Consider the following 19,679-nt stretch of genomic DNA (forward strand, 5'->3'; position numbering starts at 1 on the left):
CGCCCAGTGTAAGAATTGTTATTAGTTTTTCAAGCAAACAAAAGTGACGTCCTATGAACAAAGAGAGCATTTGATTGGTATGTTCAGACAACCCTGCGGGTCACCGCCCGATGCTTACGTCGGCGGTTACCCAAATTTGACGTTAGGAGATTGGAATAAAAACATATTGCAATAGTTTTACGTTATAGGGCCCCAGCACCAGATTTCCCTAGCTAATATTGTGAAAAACTCTATTGAGGTACCCTTCCCAATGGCTGAATCCTGCAACTTGCCCAGTGCCACAACGAACTACTCAGATAGGGTAGGGTTGCACCGCCTTGGCGGCGTGTGAGTGGCTGAGCAGATGCTGCAAGTGTGGTCACGGTTTTCTGTTCCTGCAGCCCCCGAAGGCATGCTAACTCGGCCACGGCATGTCGGCCGCCGTAGTAAAAGCATCCTGTTTCCGGCTCGAAACAATCCCTCTTAGCACTACAATCCCTCTTAGCAGCGGAGGCAGCGTAGCTGATCGACAGATGTTGCAGCGACGTGACCGTAGGTAGCACAGATGATACAGTGAAACGGACGGGGACATTTTGCGTGCCCAGAGCAGCGCTTTTAAAAAGTGCAAGCTCTTCAGTTTGATCGCTGCCGAGAAGCGTCTGACCGTCATGGCCGCTGCGGGAGGAGCCGTTGACGCTGGCGGCACAATAAACGTTTTCTTGGAGCGTGTCCTCGCCGTCTTCTCGTCTATGCTGACTATCAGGCCACCACAGGTCCCTCGTGCAAGCCCCCCTTTCAGCCGCCTGGAGCGTTAGTCACATCGCATAACACTCACAGCTTTCAACATAGTACTGGAAGTTCTACCCCAATGGCAAAGCACTGGCAATGATAACAGCCTCTGCGCTCGGCAAATATGTCTCAAACATTACTGTAACCCAATTTCTTACCTCACATGAAGGCGACTTGTTGGCGCAACGTTCCACGCAAGACAACGCCTGCTAGGCAGAAGGGACATATGCCCTCATGGCCAGGCGTCTCGGAACGTTCGCGTCGTGAGCGCCGCCTGGGGCGTTGCAGGCATCGCACCTGGACGCTGCGCAATAGGACACCGACGAGAAACCGTCGGCATTAGCCAGCACGCAGTGAAGTATTGTTTGTTTGTTTATTTGTTTATTGACAAAACAACGCTCAAGAGCGGTTTGTCTTGGTGCCAAGGCAAAAGGCGGCACTAAAAGCCACCTGACTAGGCCTTTGACACCAGACAGCACGCGCAGCACACAACATGAGCGCAACATGCTTCAAAGCACACTGCAAAATATCAAACACATATAAATAAAAATGCATGTACAGAGTATCAAACACGATAAAGCAAGATAAGGAAGAATGACAATTTGTCGTCAACACATTCACCATCAACAAGACATATAACTATTAAGGCCAATGAACTACAATTGGATTTGAAGAGAACAAAACAAATGTACAGCAAAATTACAACTGTTGGAGGAAATACATTTTAGTTAGTTTCCTGAAGGCAAGCAAGGAGGGAGCACTCTCCATTGTATCTAAGAACGATGGATAACAATTCAGTAGGTTCGGAATTTGCCATTTTAATAATTGCACACCGTATCTAGTTCGTGTTTTAATCTTTACAAAGTTTTTATTTCTGAAATAATATGGTGTCTCTGTATTTGTATATGTATGAAAACACAGCTCACGATTTGCTTTTAATTCGAGAAATATCAATTCTAACAAACGCTGTTTATATAACATTTCTATGTGAAGTATTCGGTTCTCGGCAAAGTATGGGGATGTATTATCACGACTAGATAGGTTTTGAATGAACCTTATACTTTTCTTCTGCATTATGTATAGTCGTTCCAAATTATACTTTGATGTAACACCCCAAACTAGTAGACAATATTGTATACGGGAATGTACAGTACTAAAATAAAGTTGCCGTTTTAATCTTATTGGCAACAACGTCCGAAATCTATTTAGCATTCCAATTGATTTAGCAATGATACCCTTTATAAAATTCACGTGACTTGTCCATCGAATGTTTTCATGAAATATTACCCCTAAAAACTTGTATTCTGAAGTCTGCTCTAATGGACATGATTTAAACGTTATCGAACTATCCAGGTGAACTAGTTTATTAACGGATGAGAAGACAATGTATTTGGTTTTCCGAACATTCAATAAGAGTTTATTTGCATCTAACCAGCAGGACAAATTTTGAAGCCATAAGTTAACAGTACGAGTGAGAGACGAAAGGTTGTTAGATGTAAAAAAAACATTTGTATCTTCTGCGTAAAGGACAATGTCTGTGGTCAGGGGGATGTTGACAATATCGTTTATGTACAGCAAGAATATTGTTGGTTCTAATATAGATCCTTGCGGAACTCCATAACTTATGAATTCCGTATCCGACTGTACATTCTTAATTACAACGAACTGAGTACGGTTAGTCAGGTAACTACGCAGTAACTTAAGTGGAAGTCCTCTTATTCCATAATAAGGTAACTTTGCAAACAGTATGGGATGTTTAATAGAATCGAAGGCTTTGTTAAAATCTAGGAAAATGCCTATTGTATACAGTTTATTTTCTATATTAGTTACAATTTTTTCTCTAATGTTTAATAATGCTGACTCAGTCGATTTACCTTGTTGAAACCCGTACTGATATTCGGATATTAGGTTGTGCTTACATAAATGCTGAGAAATTCTAGAATTTATAACCTTCTCTGCTATATTGGAAAATAGCGGAAGTACTGATATTGGTCTGTAGTTAGAAATACAGTCAAGAGGACCACCTTTATGCAGAACTGAAACCCTAGCAACTTTCATTTTATCCGGAAATATTCCTGTCAACAAAATAGTATTCATTAAGTGGCAAACTACGTCGGATAGCAAATCTGAGACCGCTTTAATTGGGGCTGCTTTGATGCCATCGAAGCCACACGAAACATTACTTTTAAGACTGTTAATTATAGCAGCAATTTCAACTTCGGTAACCGGGTAAAGAAATAAAGTTTGTGGCAAATTGTGTTCCATATATGTTTCAAAATCCTCACAGGTGGTCCCTTCCGATGCTCCAAAAGTCAAAAAGTGGTGGTTAAACTCATTAGCGAGAGCCTTACCAGTTAATCTCTGCCCATCTATTTTCATTTCATGAGGGACGTCAATTCGCGTTTTCCGTAGTAAGTCTTTGATAGTGCGCCAGGTTTTCTGAGGGTCATAATATATTTCGGCAAATTTACTAGCATAATAAGAAATTCGGGACTTCTTAATATCTGAGCTCGGCTTATTTCTGATCTTTTTAAATTCTACAAGCATTGCCAAGTCTCTGTGTTTTATAAATTTATGGAAGAGTTTATTCTTTTCCTTTATTCGGCGCAATAGCTCTCGGGTTATACAAGGTTTTCTTGCTTTCTTACATTTCTTAATTATCTTGATCGGAAACGCACGATCATATGCTCCAATAATTTTATCAAGAAATCCATCATAGAGGTCATTAGGATTAGCCTCTTGCATTAATGTACCCCAGTCTATCAACGATACAAGTTGTCGAAAATTATCAATACAACTTGACGTTATAGGCCTAACAGTAATGCTTGTAGCTGTGGGTGTCACCCTATGCACCGAGCGTTTCGGAGCAAAACAGTAAAGAGACATATGGTCACTGATAGCAGTAGTAAGTACACCAGCATTAATATCGCTTTTATCGAGATTTGTGAGGCATAAGTCAATCAGAGTCTCAGAAGTGGCCGTTATGCGTGTGGGAACATCAATAACAGTCGAAAAACCATTTAACGATATAATATCGACAAATTCTGTAACTAAATCCATTTGCTTTAAAATGTTTATATTGAAATCCCCTAAAATAATTACTGCCGATGTGAAAGATGAAAAATACTCCAACATTGGTTCAAGAAAGCGGTAAAACTCTTCTAAGGATCCAGAGGGCGGGCGGTAGGTAACTCCAAGTGTGAATACGTTAGCTGTGATGAAAAGGGACTCAAAATCTGGATTAATAACAGAGTATTCGGGTATAACATTATATGAAAATTCATTTTTGATGTAAAGGGCCACGCCACCACCCCTCCTGTTTTTTCTACATAGTGCCTCGCAATTGTAGCCATCGAGCTGTACGACATCCCAGTCACAAGTAAACCACGTTTCATTAAACGCCAGTACATCGAAATTGTAGTGTACAGAAGACAAAAAAGAGTGCAGTTCTTCTTTATTCCTTAAGCTCTGCGTATTTAAATGGTAATAAGAAAAAAAACTAGATTGCTTCTGTTGCACAGATACAACGTTGCGGAAAGATGCGATATCATGATAACGGCAGGAATCCTTTGCGACGGGCATTGGAAATCACTATCGCATTTTAAAAAAAAAGGCTTAACCACCTATACCATTTTTTCTAGGTCATGTTCGTTACGGATACGAATGACGCCATCGCCCTCGTCCTTACGGACAAGCACATGCCCATTCTTTTGCCACACAAAACGGTAGCATTTTTCTTCCGCCTTCTTTCGCGCAAGCGACAGGAGATGTTTGTTGAAAGCAGTCATGTTTTCAAAGATACGCATGTTAGGCTTCTTTAACTTAAGGACAGAGCGGCTCTGTAAACACGCTTCCTTCAGGGTGGTTGAACGAAACCGAGCAATTACAACAGATTCTTTACCGGGCCGTGCTGGCAGTCGGTGAAGGGCGTCAACGTCGGAACTCGTTATCTCGGGCAGTTCCAGTGTTCGGGCCAGGTCGTTAATCTTTTCGAGCAAGTTTTCATTCTCAGTTTTTACAATACCGTGAATTTGAATGTTCAGGCGTCGGCTGTACTGCTCCAGGTCATTCAGTTGATGCTTCATTTGCTCAACTACTGGCGAGGTACCGGATTCAATTCGTTCTACCCGCTCCTTCAGAGAAGTAACATCCTTCTCTTGTTTGTTAAGTTTGTCCATTATTTGGTCGTACTTTTCAGAGATAAGAACGAGTGACGATTCAATGCGGGTCACTTTCGTGACCAGTTCAGGAAGGGCGTCTACTTTTGCGACAAGCGGAAGGAGCATGGAAAACTTCTCGTTAAGCTCAGTTAGTTTGCGCTCAATGTTGGAGGCGTTTGATTCACCAGGGACACATGCGCTTCTACTACCAGCCACTACACAGGTTGCGCAGTTCCAAGTAGCCTTCAAAGAGTCCTTTTGTTTGCGGAATTTAGAGGCGCTAAGGCCAGAGCAATCTCCAATGTGGTAAGGGCAATCACAGGAAGCACACGTAATGAACAAATCACCCTCAGACACTTGGCCATGACACTTTAGGCACTCTATCAAGCTTCCCTTAGACATCGCAGAGAAAGCGGCAGCAGCAGCAGCAGCAACGGTAGCACAAGAAATAATTTATAGTACAGAAAGGCCGAAAAGCAACCAACCTGCAAAGTAGTTGGGCAAAAATTAGGCAACGTTGAAGCGTGCGCCCGTTGCCGCTGCTGCGTGAGAAATGTCAGAGCCTCCGGTGGTCCGTTCCTTTATACGCTTCCAGCGTCCGTCGTCGATGCTGTCGGCGCCATGCAACTTTCGCTGAGCCAGTAGCTTCTTATCCGGTCCGTAGGTCAGGTGACGGTGATAGCGCAGCGGATGCTTCTGCAAAGTAGTTGGGCAAAAATTAGGCAACGTTGAAGCGTGCGCCCGTTGCCGCTGCAGCGTGAGAAATGTATAACGCAAACTTCATATTTACTGCTCAGACCAGGTCAAGCACGCAGCAGCTCAGCAGGCACGCTGGCGTGAGCATATTGTTCTTTTTCGCATCCCTGCGGCCGAAGCAAGGACGCTGCGCTTACAGTGCCACCAAGGCGATTGAGCGAAGAGTTGTGGCGCATCCACTTCGCTTAGTCCTTTTTGCATTCAAAATTGACTAATCGTATTCGTAGGCACATCTTTTCTGTCCTTCATTGGCTTTTGTAGTGTAAATTACAGTGTTGTGTAGCCAACACACAATTAATCCATTAACAGCTCGTAGAAACGGAACTTTAATTTCTCAGTATGCGTACACAATATAGAAAACGAGGGGAATGACAGTGGACGGAAAGGCAACGCTCCTTCCTGAGAGCCAAAACGACATCTTAAACCTAACGCGTGTGAGGCTATACAAATTTATCGACGGCGGTGGTCCGCCTCTCGTTGATTTTTCTTGGGTAGACTGTAAACGGAAATAACTCCCAGGTGGGAGTATAACTCTTGTCCTCTAGCGAACCTCCTGTTCGGAGTTTATTATGCTCCGTATGATCGGAGTAGAACTTTTACTCCGTGCGAGCGGAAATTATACATGAAATTATGGTAGTTTCTTATGTCTTTTCTTTATTTCTTGCTTTTTAATGGACGTAGTTTCTTCGAGCTGTAACGGGAGTATAAAAAGAGGCATCCCGTGAGTTTGCGCGAACATCTTTACATGCAGAGGCTGCTGGTCAAATTTCGAAATATGCACACGAGACCGCGTCAAAGTCGACGAAACAAGTCAATAAAAGCACATATATCATGACATACATAAACATTTCAGAAACGCCCAGTGCAGACATTTGAAAGACATCCCACGTACACGCGATACTCAAGAAGCAACACTGCCGGTATATATAGCCACGACACTGTGTGCCTCGAAACAGCCTAGGGAGCACCTGTGCTGTTTTCAGAATTACGACTCACATGCTCGTTCATACGAGATCTGCCTCTCTGAAATTAATAGAATACTTTAATCAACACAAAACTCTTAATTCAGAATAGTGAGAGAAGAAAGTCAATGGCGTAATTTTTCAAAATTAGCATTCCATTCTGTGAGTGCTGAAGCGACTTCGCACACTGCCGGCGTTTGCGGCCAAAAAGTAATAATAATAATAATATTTGGGGTTTTACGTGCCAAAACCACTTTCTGATTATGAGGCACGCCGTAGTGGAGGACTCTGGAAATTTTGACCACCTGGGGTTCTTTAACGTGCACCTAAATCTAAGCACACGGGTGTTTTCGCATTTCGCCCCCATCGAAATGCGGCCGCCGTGGCCGGGATTCGATCCCGCGACCTCGTGCTCAGCAGCCCAACACCATAGCTACTGAGCAACCACGGCGGGTCGGCCAAAAAGTAGTGCGTTAGTTGCAGTAAGCAAGAAAAATGTAAGTGCGTGTGCTTCATAGCAAAATTAAATTTTTGCGATATAGTGGTAGCGTAGAAAGAAAATATTACGTGTGAGCATGACCCGCAGAAGCCGACGCAACACCGAAAAATACGCAGTCATACATTTTATACACCGCACTACTTGCTCTGCGTCCAAGCAATCTCTCTCAGTTGTGAAAAGGAGCTACATCGCTGATCTGTCGAGTGAATCCTCAAACTCGGAGCCAGCAGGCACGCGTCTAAATCAGTGTCTCGGATAGAGCGTAATGTTAATGCAATATCGGAAGCAACGACGTGGCCAAAACCTATACGCGTGAAAACAATTCGATTCTCATCGCTCGATAAGAAGCTTTATTTATAGTACGCATACTTATGTCCTACCGTTTTTCTTCGGGCGAGGATATCCGTTCACAGATACATAAAAACGTTTGCTTATACTCCTGTCTTTCTCACTGGCGACACAGCACCTACACGAACTTGGGGTACGCCATTCATGTGCGACTAGCACGGACGTCGTCACTCGAACAGTGGCCGCGGTCCCTTCAAACACTACACCGGACGTTGTCAGCATGTACGCAAAAAGACATAAAAGTCGCATTTCACGTACTGAAGAACACAAGCCACGGTCACGCAGCACGAAAACAGTGTGAACCTGAGCCGACATCACAAGCCAGTGAACAGCTTCGAGGTATACCTAAGCTCTTTTCCGCACTTGAAAACGTTGCTCTTGCATTCATTGTTGTCAGCAAAGTGATCAGAGCTGACGTACTTGAAGCTGAGATACAGTGAGCTTCAGGCCCGCATAACACTTTCTGAAAGGAAATACGGGAAACAAATTGACAAAACGCTGTCACGGAACAATACTTCACACATGTAAAACCGTCAGCCATGAGAACTGCCGGCTCCGCCAAACGCGCCCGGTCGCTGGTGAGGCGCACAGCCTCATGGGAAGCGCCACGTGACCAACCTGTTTCGGCGGAGGGGAGTTTTTTAAAACTCCCAGTTATCGCAGTTATCGCAGTGTCGCAGTTATCACAGGAGAACAAGATTTTCAAGCGGAGTAAAATCGCGTCATGTCGCCTTCATACTCCCACAGCTAGCCAGTCGAGTGAAACGAGCGAATGGCGCTGTTTTGCTCCCATACATCGCAGTATATATTCGAGGAGGGGAGGTTTTAGGGCCCATCACCTGTTAAAAACTCCTAGGTGGGTTTATATTCGCTTACAGTGCATCCGTGCGCGCGAACTCGACTCAGAAGTGCTAGGTATCGCCACTCCTAGGCTTGGTGGTGGATGTGGCACATGTTTTTAACCGCAAGAGTACAGTATTAGGCCAATTTAGGAGCCGGTAACTCGCGAACAAACTACATTTGCTATGAGTATTTGAAGGTAAAAGTACAGACAGAGGCGAATGCTAGACGCACTGTGCCAAGTCTTGGTCTCCATCTTTGTGCTCATTCACACTACTCTGGACCAACCACATTTTAAGTGCACACCTAGGGCCGACAAGTCTCGAAAAAACGAAGTCGGGAGGGGGGGTGGCAGGTTACAAGACTAAAACAGCCGCCAGTCTACAAGGTTTTTTTTTTCATCATTTCCACCGCATCGCAATTTCCATCCACAAAGGTGTATTATTTGCCTAGCTTACACAAATACTAATAAATACAGACGTACTGTGAAAGGCTAGCGCTTACAGCAAGATAGCCCGACAATAACGAAAGCCCGTTTTTGTTGACCACAACATAAAATACAAAACACAAATAATTGATGCAAGAATAAAGAACATGCAACAGAGCTAGTTGTCAGGAATTTTTCACAAGGCATTCTGGTTTATTCTTTGGTATGCAGTAGAAAAAAATAGCCAACGCCGGGGCATTTGGCATTCCCGACTTAGTCAAGAGCATTCGCGACTTTTACTCAAAAGTAGGGACGGTATCAATAAATTCAACATGGTTGGCAACCATAGACACAGCACGTGTACAGCATCATCAACATGGCTCTTATACTATATCTGAGGAAATATATATATATATATATATATATATATATATATATATATATATATATATATATATATATATATATATATATAAGATATGGATCTAAGTATTTGAACAGAGAAGCAAATAAAGACATATTCTGTACTTTCAAGATGCTTTTAATCATCACGACATACACACGATTGTGAACTCCGACAAAAGTGTGCTTTAACGCTCATGCCCTTTATTTTCTAGAAAGCTAAGGGTGAAATTGCCCAAAACGTTTCTTTTATCACTCCAAAGTGAGCTTTGTTAAAATTTGCTTCAAATAGCAGGCTCCTCATATATTTGAAAATATCCCCACCGGAGCTCCAAAACAATCCTACGTATGTAAGTACCTTAACATAGGTGTGGTAAGTCGAACCAGTTGGAATAATTCATTCGCGATACCAGAAAAAAAAAACGCAGGCGATCACTCAACTAAAACTGGGCAAGCAAAATGGCTGCGTGCCTGCTGTTTGTATTCCAACATTGGTACAACCGAAATTGCCGTATTCATGAGCCATATACTTGTTTAGTTGATGTAGATGTCGAACATTTTAACGGTTCACCGCATGTCACGCCATATAGTGGATTCGCGTTTCTCTATCTCATGAAGTATATTAAAGGAGTGTACAAAATTACGTCAAAAGTATTAGGGTTGCAGTACTAAATAGTGCTTTGCAGAAATATTTGTCAAATGCCACGAGGTTGCAAATGTATGTCAAGTAGTACATACTCAGTAGCGTATTCAGGATAAGTACAACCCTGCCATGAACACCATGAACGGAGATGTTTTCAGTCAAGTGCTGCTTGTGTTAGAGTGAATGACTTTATGGCGGAAATAATGCTCATGTCTGTTCGTTTTAAATATTTGTTTCACTGGTGCCAACTATATTTAAAGGTCAAACTGCAAGTAACCTTTACGAGGTGCCTTATTCGTTACCAAATCGAATTGACTTGATTCCTTTGTACTATAGTTTTTATATTATGTACTCTTCTCCCATCCTTTCTTTATGAATTTGTGCACCTGTAACGATTACTGATAATCTTGACTTGCTTAAACTAAGATGCATTTTCATATCACTAACAGATAGTATGGGAGTATACATGGAAATATTAGAATATGCCAGCCAGAACTTCACGTGCGGCGTCGTTAAAGTGTTGGCCTTCAGAACAGTAGGTAAGCAATGCACCACCTCTTGAAGAAACGACATATGTGGCACTATAGTACGGTGTGAAATTAGGCGCTTCTCGCTCGACTATGTAAATCCTTTATCTTAGTATCGTTAACAAAAGGACACACTTTGTTTATGAGTGCCAATGATCGTTACAATCACCATATGTCGGTTAAAACTTTATTAGGCCTTGTACCTGCATTCAAAAAAAGGCGCAGTTTCGCCCCAAAGGATAAGCATTGATTGCGATGGTAAATTAGTGGACAGCTATGCAACGTAAGTGTAGTAGTTTCATCGGTCGGTTAACCTTGTAAATAGAGGCCCACCAAAATAAATCAACAAGCACGGTGTCACGCGCGTACATGCAAACATGAACATTTCCCACTCGATGACCGCGGAAGCTCGCTGTTAAAAAGCTGGAGTGAGCAAGCACGGCAGAAGCAGTGAGTGAACTGACCTTCGTGCTGCGTCTTGCACCAAAAAGGACTAAGCCGCGAAAACACGGCGCCCGGCGGACTGCGTCCCCGTCGCATAGGGCTTTCAAGATTCAGCGGCGCGGAGTAGAGCACCCCCCCCCCCTCCTCCTTACCCTCCCCTTGGAGCCTTGCGGGTGACGAAAGATGTCGCGCTTTCTACTGCTTTTCTCCCTTTTGTGCGTGAAATTGAGCTGCTATCGCAGGCTCACGATCGCACGATTTCCCTCGCACATACAGCACACGGCGGGAGGGGATGATTTTACCGCCCTTGGACTTTACACGGAACCTTACGGCGACGCCGACGGCAGTGATGCGCTCGGAGTGTCCATATAAATGCGATCGCAATAAAAAATTCTTTTAATGGCAACATATACAACATTTGAATAGTCTTGTCAACATGTGAGTTATGTTTCTTTTCACGTACTAAAGGAAAACCGGAGGCAAAAAAATTTTGATGCCTGCTCACATGGTCGCAGTATGCAAACGATTAAGATGTTCTAAAATGATTACATGGCCCAGCTTTCTCATAAATCGAACTCTTAGCTTAGAAATAAAAAAATGTAGCTCTAGAATAACGTCAAACTGGGACGATAATAATTAGGTTGTTTATTACGGTACGAAGAACAACCTTTTAACGCACCGCATTTGACGACAAGAGCAAAGCCGAACTATTTCCTTGCAATGGAGGAATGCACCGCTTTTGTACAATTAGTTGTTTTTGTGTAGATGTTATAGGATTTATTATTCATTGCAATCGCAATACGAAGTGCGGGAAAGGTCAATTTAACGCATAGAAGTTTTATTTCCACAATAGAAAATTTCAATAAGCACATTTCTTAAAAATTCTACAAAACATGATTACGCTTATACCTACAACTAGCAGAAATTTTTAAAAAGAGGAAATGTTTCGTCCTACTTTATGCAAGATTGCTGAATAAATGAGAATCCTGTCTTGAATTGTATTCCCCCAAATGGTTCAATTGGTAGAAGCCCTATATATTAGTTCGTCATGAAGGAATGCAGTTCCTTGCAGCTAGCCTTCTGGCGTTGCATCATACCCGACAAGCCGTCTTGTTGGTTCCCCCCGCCTATGTGATGTCCCGCCTTTTAACTTGTCGCCCTGTGTAAGCCCGCGGCCAAAACTCGGCGTTCGCGTTCTCCACGTTGTCACTCACTATCGCCGATGCGACCTCGTCCCTTCGGTCGAGAAGAGGAAAACTAGTCGTTCCCGTGCTCGGGGCACGGGCTGCGACGCTATAGAAACCTGAAAGCCCTGAACAAAGCTCATCGAATGTGACAAACGTGTTTGTGGACGGTGTTAACGCATCTGCGCATCTGGACACTGGAGCCGCCGTATCCGTTATGACCGCGAAACTTAGCCGTTTGCTTAGAAAATTGACGACATCACTTTCTGGACTGTCCCTCCGCACAGCCAGCGCCCTGAGTGCTCGCTCCATACCGGCATGCGCGACTCGTGTTGTCATTGCGGGTGTTCTAGACGCCATCAAATTCTCCATAATTTCCTCATGCTAGCATGACCCCATCTCAGGCTGGGATTTTCTTTCCCGCCATAATGCAGTGATTTACTGCGCACGCGCCAAAACAAAACTCTCGCCGTTCTCATACTTGACGCCTACCGACGGTTCTTCGGCTTCGAACAAGCTATTCGTCAAAGGCAGTGCCACAGTACACCCGAACTCGTCAACGGTTGCAGCATCATCTCTGACGCCGCTGAACTACTTTGTCCATCTGACCTCTTTTCCACCCGAAAAGGTCTCCTGCTACCTTTTGCAACCGTAGAAATCACTGAGGGGTCAAGCGCTTTGTTAGCAACCCGTCCCCATACAAGGTGGTGTTGCTGCGAAAGGAAATGTCTTGGCAGTGTCGAAGCCATCGAACCCCAGCAATTTATGGACGAGCCCGTTGACACGCACTGCGCCACTTACAGTACTTCTCATTGCTATTTCTACGTCTGCTCGATCAGCCTGTGATGTATTTGGTTCCTCCCATTGCTGATAAGCCTACGCCTGCCCAACGTTCCCAGCCTCGGTGCCTGTTTGAAGAATTTCCTTCTTTCGACGTTGGGCAACGTTCCCTGGCCCGGACATCCACTGTTACGCAACGCGTCGACACTGGCTCGCAACCGCCACTGCAGCAACGCCCGTACCTCGCGCCTCCCGCAGAACGTCTAGTGTTTAACGAGCAAGTGGTTTACATGCTTCGATGTGAAGTGACTCGACCCCCGAACAGTCCTTGGGCATCACCTGTCGTCCTTCGTGCGAAAAAAAGAAGGTTCTGCGTGGACTTTCGGCACCTCAACTGGATTACTTGCAAGACAACTTACCCACTACCGCAAGTTGACAACGCCATTGACAGCCTACAAGGAGCATAATTCTTTTTGTCTCTTTATCTGCGCTCAGAGTATTGGCATATACCCATGGCAGACAACGATCGATCGAAGACAGCTTTTGTCACGCCGGACGGCTTGTACGTCCAGCGTGACAACGTCATGCCGTTTGAACTTTGCAATGCACCCGCAACTTTGAGCGCACGACGGATACCATTCCGCGCAACTTGAAATGGCATAGATGCTTGTGCTACATCGAAGACGTTGTCGTTTTCGCTCAGGATTTCATCACGCGCCTTCAACGCTGCCGGCGTGTTTTGACGTGCTTGAGAACAGCCGCCTGTCAACTAAATTTTAAAATGTGCCGATTTCAAGTGCGGCAGCTAACCATACTACGTTACGCCGTCTACAAGAATGGAATTCTCCTCGATCCGGCCAGACTTCGGGCTGTTCCCGAATTCTCTAAAACTACGTCCGTCAAAGACCAGCGCAATTTCGTAACTCTGTGTTCCTACTTTAGACACTTCATTCGAAACTTTGGCACCATCATATCGCCCCTGACAAAGCTTCTTAGAAGCAGCGGGCCCCTCACTTCGTGGCCTTCAGAGTGCGACGAGGCGTTCCCAGTCCTGTGCCGTTTGCTGACGTATTTTCAATTTCGCGTTGCTGTGACCTGAAGGCTCCTACACACAGATGCCAGTGGTATTGGCCTCGGCGCAGTCCTTGTGCCGCACAAGCACGAGTTTCCGAATACGTTGTGGCTTATGCAAGTCATACGCTTATAAAAGCCGAGAGTAACTACACCATCACGGAAAAAGAATGTTTGGCAATCCCCTGGGCTCTTACTAAGTTCCGGCCATATATGTAAGGTCGCACATTTCAGGTGGTCGCTGACCATCGCGCACTTTGTTGGCTGCCACCACAGAAGGACCCCTCAGGCCGCCTTGGCCGTTGCGCACTTTGCCTGCAGGCGCAGCCAGCAGACTTCGAGTGCTTTCACAGGAGATCACGCTATCTTTATAATGCACACCAAGCAGCCAGATCAACCGGAGCAATCGTCAATACGGCCTGCCCTCTTTGATGCATCTCTGTATGCCAACTGGACTCCGCCGAAGAGAGGCCACTCTGCTTTATCGCTTATGGCTACGGGTGCCCTTCACCAAATCTGACTCATTTCGCATTGCAATGGCCGACAACGCTCTCTGAAAAGCCTGTCTTTGCGAGGAGACGCTAGAACGCATTCTGTGCGACTGTCCTGAATATAATGTTCAGAGAAAGTCCCTGGCGTCTGTTCAAGCGCACCTTGATAATAGGCCATTGTAAGTAGCAACTATTTTCACATATCACCGACAGAAGACATCGCAGCCGAAGGCGACGAAGGGACTACTTCGGTTTTTGAACAAGACGCGCTTGGACAATCGGCTGTGAGCCATGTCACGTACCGCGCAAGAGTGACGGACTGTAACTGACGATGTGTGTGCTGTGTTATATGCTCTCTCTCTCATCCCCATCTTTCATCCCCCATCCCGCTCCCATGTTTAGGGTAGCAAACCGGATAAGTTACCTGGTTAACCTCCCTACCTTTCCTTGTACACTTTTTCCGTTCTTCCTTCGACTGCAGGACTACGATACTTGCGTACTCTACCGCAGCGGCCTAGAGCACTCTGACGCCGACGCCCTCTCGCGCTCTCCCTTGTCCAATGTCCGCTGCTTCGCATCCCAGCTTGCCGTTTCTTCCATTGAGCCCCGCACCATCACTTCTCAACAGGTCATGTACCAATGGATCGCCTGGCCAATAGACTTGCACTCTGATCCATCAGCACAACCATCGACTTGCGCGTTGCGTCGTCAAGCCCACAATTTCACCATTCACCACGACCTACTCCACCCACGCAATTACACCGCCGATGGTCGCGAGTGGTTACCAGTTGTACCCGGTAGTCCGCGTTCTAGAATATGCGCGTTAGTCCTATCTGATCCACAGTGTTCACACTCAGAAGTACTCAAAACATACCAGGGTATTCGAAAGTAGTACTACTGGCGTAGTGTCAACAGATATGTTCAGAAGGTCGTTCTCTCGTGCCCCGATTGTCAGCGCCGAACGGGCAGGCAGGTGGGCGTGCGGGCGGGCGGGCGGGCAAGGCAAGCCAAGGCAAGGCAAAGCAAGTCAAGGCTTAAAACGGCTGAAGTAGGCGGAAAATGCTATTTCCATTAAAACAGAAGAGTTGGACAATGAAAGAAGTATCCCAATTTCCCTCGTATGGGTCAGTCCGAGGGTGTCGTCTACGTGAAGCCGATACCAAATAGTGTGTTGCCTTTGTTCGGAAGGTTGAACGCTCTAGAAATAGTGTCAGCCAAATCCTCCGAAATCCTTTTTTTTTTGCCGGACTCAGCTAAGTCAAGCACGGCTAAACGTGGGAGGCTCCACACATCCTGTGCTCGGGTCTGTGGTGTCGCGACGCACCGAACGCCTCCTGACCGCAGACGTCCCTTGCAGAAAGTTATGTGAACTCGCCTTAGGCAGACACGCGCTCGTGCCACTGCTCCCGCGTTCGTCGTCATCTTCTTCCACAGCTGGCATCTTCTTCCGCTTATCATGCCATGGCAAAGTTAATTGAAATAGAGTTATTTATATTCACTCGACCCCACGACCTTCGGTGGGAGTCGCGCCCTCGAGCTTATGTGGAAGTCGAACCCACAATCTTTGGTCTTAAGTCTCAGGTGATTGAGACACAGTTAATTAATATATATTTATTTACGCACTCTGACCTCGGACATCTGGCGGTAGTCGCATCCTTGACCCCTTGTGTTAGGTAGGGCGAAGATAATGAAGACACCAATGATTAATTAGCGTCAATTAAGGCCCTCGAGCCCACAACCTTTGGTGGGAGAATATCACCTTTTTCATTTGCGGTTGATATAAGTAGTGGTCTCATGCCCGCCCTCATACCATCTCAAAAAAAAAAAAAGAACGGCCGTCACTTTAGCATACACCATAGACGGTGAAGGCGAAAGCCAGAGATTCATTAACTTACTTGAAATTCTAATTCAAACACGTTGCAACTTATTACCAAATTTACACCGCGTTCGAATGAGTAAGTAAGTAGCTTTTGAGTAGATACTGAGATAATCCCTGAGTAGCTTTTCTTGCTCGGATTCAATATTTTTCGTTTGGTCCGGGCTTCCCTTGGTATAGATTGTGTCGTCTTGAAGCAACGACGTCATCTTGGCGACGTAGTCCGAGCGGTCAAGGATGACCGTAGCGTTTTCTTTGTCTGCGCAAAGAATAACAGTGTCCTTATTCTGCTGAAGCCTTCGCAACACTGTCTTCTCAGGAACAAGTAGCGTGTCAGTCTTAGTCTTTGACAGCTTGGAGAGGACCCCGATGGCGCGTGAACGTGCCCCCTGTTGTAGCGGAGGGTTGACCAGGCGGGCCGCCTGTTCCACGGCACACGTTCTTTTTCGTAGTTTGGGCGATAACCCACGGTAAAGTTCAAACCACGGCTCAGAACTTCTTCCAAGGGGTCGAGTTTGTGCGAAGACAGGTTGCGAACACCGAGCATACCAGAAGGGTCAGGGTTGAGAAGCAGCAGTAGGGAGAACTTGGCGTCCTGGGATTCTGTCCTAGTTTCGCGATTCTAGCAAGCGACGCTAATTGCATGTAGTAACAAATCGTGCAAATCGTTTGGAAGGCAAATTCCAAGCGGTCGTTGGGAAAAGAAAATTTAATTTTCCAGTCGCTTAATCGTTGACTTGGTTTCCAAAATCCGCGCTTGTAGCAGACAGCCTTCTGCTTGGGCGATTGTCTTTCTACCTATGACCGTACGTACAATGAGCGGCAGTCGAAGATACTTTAGGGTGAGGAGAGAATATTTGCAATGGTTGTTGAATACCAGGTGGCTTTGGAATGAGCATAGTCGGAGCTTCAGATTGACGAACTGACGAAAAAGCACAATAACTTGCGCCTCATGCTTCTCTCAAAGTGTAGCATAGTCCATACTCGTCAGGCGAGGGTGATACATTGTCAAATGAAGTGGCACTCGCCTAAGGTTCAAAAAGGAATAAAACATAAAATGACGTTTCGAGACAACTACGGGTCCATTGTTCACAATGAAGGCGAGCGCAGGAGGGGGTGGTTATTTATGCGTTAGAAGGCGTAGAGTGCGCATGTACATCTCGCGGAGATTACCCCGTGCCCGGTTAATGGCGTTTCTAGTCCTTTGAATATGTAAAGATTCTAACAGCAGTCGTAAAGATAGGCGCTTCTCTATCGCCGTTACGCTCGCAGCATCACAGTCGATGATGTGGTTAGTAGTCAAGTGATGATCCACCAAGGCGCATGAATTTGCATTGCCTTTCCTGACATCGTTCTGATGCTGCTGATTTCTTTTAAAATTCCCAGTTTCACTTATGTAACATGTGTCACAAGTCTTGCATGTAATCGTGTAGATTACCCCTGGAATCCTTGAAACTTCCAAAGGGTCTTCCACGTGTACGAACATCTGTCTTCGTTTTTTTGTTGGCAGGTATGCGATTGTTACACTGTATTTGCCAAAAACGTTTGCCAGTGCTTCACAGATGCCTTGTGCTTAGGAGACAACCACCCGTTTCTGCTACGCTTTTCTTGTATCTTTGCGTGCTTACCAACTGACGACCGCAGTTTTTGAGTCCTCAAAAGCTGCGCTGGGTAGCCGTTATTGGAGATGTCCTTCCTTACCACGTCTAGGTCTTGCTTGCGCAGTCCAGGCTCGGAGTAGATGCGCAATACGCGAGAGCAGAGGGAAGCGGCGACGGACTGTCAGAAGCCGACCCACACGGGGAGAAACTTGAGGTTCGACTCTGCGCATCCTATGGGACATTTTATTCATTTATTTATTTCCAATACTGTTAGCCCTTGAGGGCTGTTTCAGGGATGAGGGAAAATGAATTTTCCACAAACACGTAACACCAATTCCGCAATAAACAAACAATGCATTCGGCAAACACATGACAGTTTACGCTGAAATGATTCAGTTGTGTGCGTTTCAATAAATACATCTACGTCAAGTTTGTTCCATCGACTATAGACATAAACGCTCCATTGCCACTGCGCTACGAAGCTTCGCTACCATCTCTACCAAGCGTAAACCTCCCTACAACACAGAGTTGACGTTCTTGACACGTTCAAGCACAATATTCAATTTCGCTTGCCAGGATGAACAAATACAATCAAGTCCCTGATGAAAAAGGGCCCATACACTTCCGATACTACCGAAATTAGCACATGCAATGGTTTGTGCACGAAAGACAGCGACCGATCTAATAAATGTTATGCTCAAAAACTAGCGACCTTTCATTGGCAAAATTCCATTGCTTATGGTGCGCCAGCTAATTTCTAGAAATGTAAATATAATATTGCTCTAAAATAATTAACATTTCAGAAAACTGAAAGGCGGCAGGCCATTCCACTGCTTTCGGCCGTGTTCAATGTGTTGACAAAGGCGAACTTGAATAGAATCTGGGTGGTACATTAACTGAAATATCCAGTACAACAAGCTTGCTTTTCAGAGGGATATGCACCATCAATCACATCCGCCTGATCAATTAGAAAACCGTTAAAATGGAGTAACACCTCAAGTAAAGCATGCGTCACAATACTTATAACACCAAATCAGACAGAATAAGTACGAGGAAACTTGGACATAACTTTGCTCTGTCTCCGTTACGCCATTCCTGCTCTTGTTCGGGCCATTGGTCTGCTTTCCGTGACTACCGAATAGAGGTTCTCTTGTGTATTAAGCTATAGTACGCCTTTTTTCGTGGTAGTAACGCTCACATTGTGTGCAGTTAAAATTTACGAGTGCCACGTGGTCCTACAGATGTGTTATATGTAGTGCTAGCTTAGGACCGAAATAATGCTGCTGGTCGACGGCAGTCAAAATGTCGCATGCCGATGGCTTCATTCCTTAACATGGTAATTTACTAAATGTTTACTTTCTCCTGGCGTTTATATTTAACAGTCACTGATACTTTCTTCTTTCACAGACGCTTTCACTACGGTCTGGAGAGACCTGCGTGTGAAAAATCGCCCGAATGACCCTACAAGTATTGAAGAAGAATGCAAGAAACAATTTGAAAAATCAATGCAGTGGGCTAAGACAAACTGGACATCTCCATACAACGCTACATGCAAATGAGAATTGCATGTAGCGCCTACTTTCTGTTATGCTTGCCTGTTCTTGGCCTTATTATTACTGTTATAATAAAGCATCCGAAATTTACAGTCATTTGCATTCTCTGCTTTCTTTAGCTGATAAATAAGCAAATAGATACGTGAAATCAAATCTTAGTTTGTTTGCTCTTTCATGTAAACATTCATAAAGACACCTGTTTTTGAATTACGCTAAGAATAATCCCATCGCAGCTGGGGTGCCACCGTAACTTAGTTTTTCATCAAATAAAAGGCACCGAACGTTCAAGTGTCCGTAATCAAAATCCTCTTACACAAGTTCAGCGTTGTTACGGCACAAGACAAAAG

At 45.0% G+C, this 19,679-nt stretch overlaps 1 protein-coding gene across 1 annotated transcript in view; it reads left to right on the forward strand.

Moving 5' to 3' along the window:
- The window catches only part of LOC142587030 (uncharacterized), a 38,087-nt gene extending 18,676 nt beyond the window's left edge, over positions 1 to 19,411 (forward strand). The window contains exons 4-5 of the mRNA XM_075697913.1: positions 10,255 to 10,344; positions 19,187 to 19,411. Of these exons, the coding sequence (XP_075554028.1) occupies positions 10,255 to 10,344; positions 19,187 to 19,338 (242 nt within the window). The 3' untranslated portion in view covers positions 19,339 to 19,411. The remainder of the gene's footprint in view (positions 1 to 10,254; positions 10,345 to 19,186) is intronic.
- The last annotated feature ends 268 nt before the right edge of the window (positions 19,412 to 19,679 follow it).

Source organism: Dermacentor variabilis, chromosome 7 (genome assembly GCF_050947875.1).
Source record: "Dermacentor variabilis isolate Ectoservices chromosome 7, ASM5094787v1, whole genome shotgun sequence".
NCBI lineage: Eukaryota > Metazoa > Arthropoda > Arachnida > Ixodida > Ixodidae > Dermacentor > Dermacentor variabilis.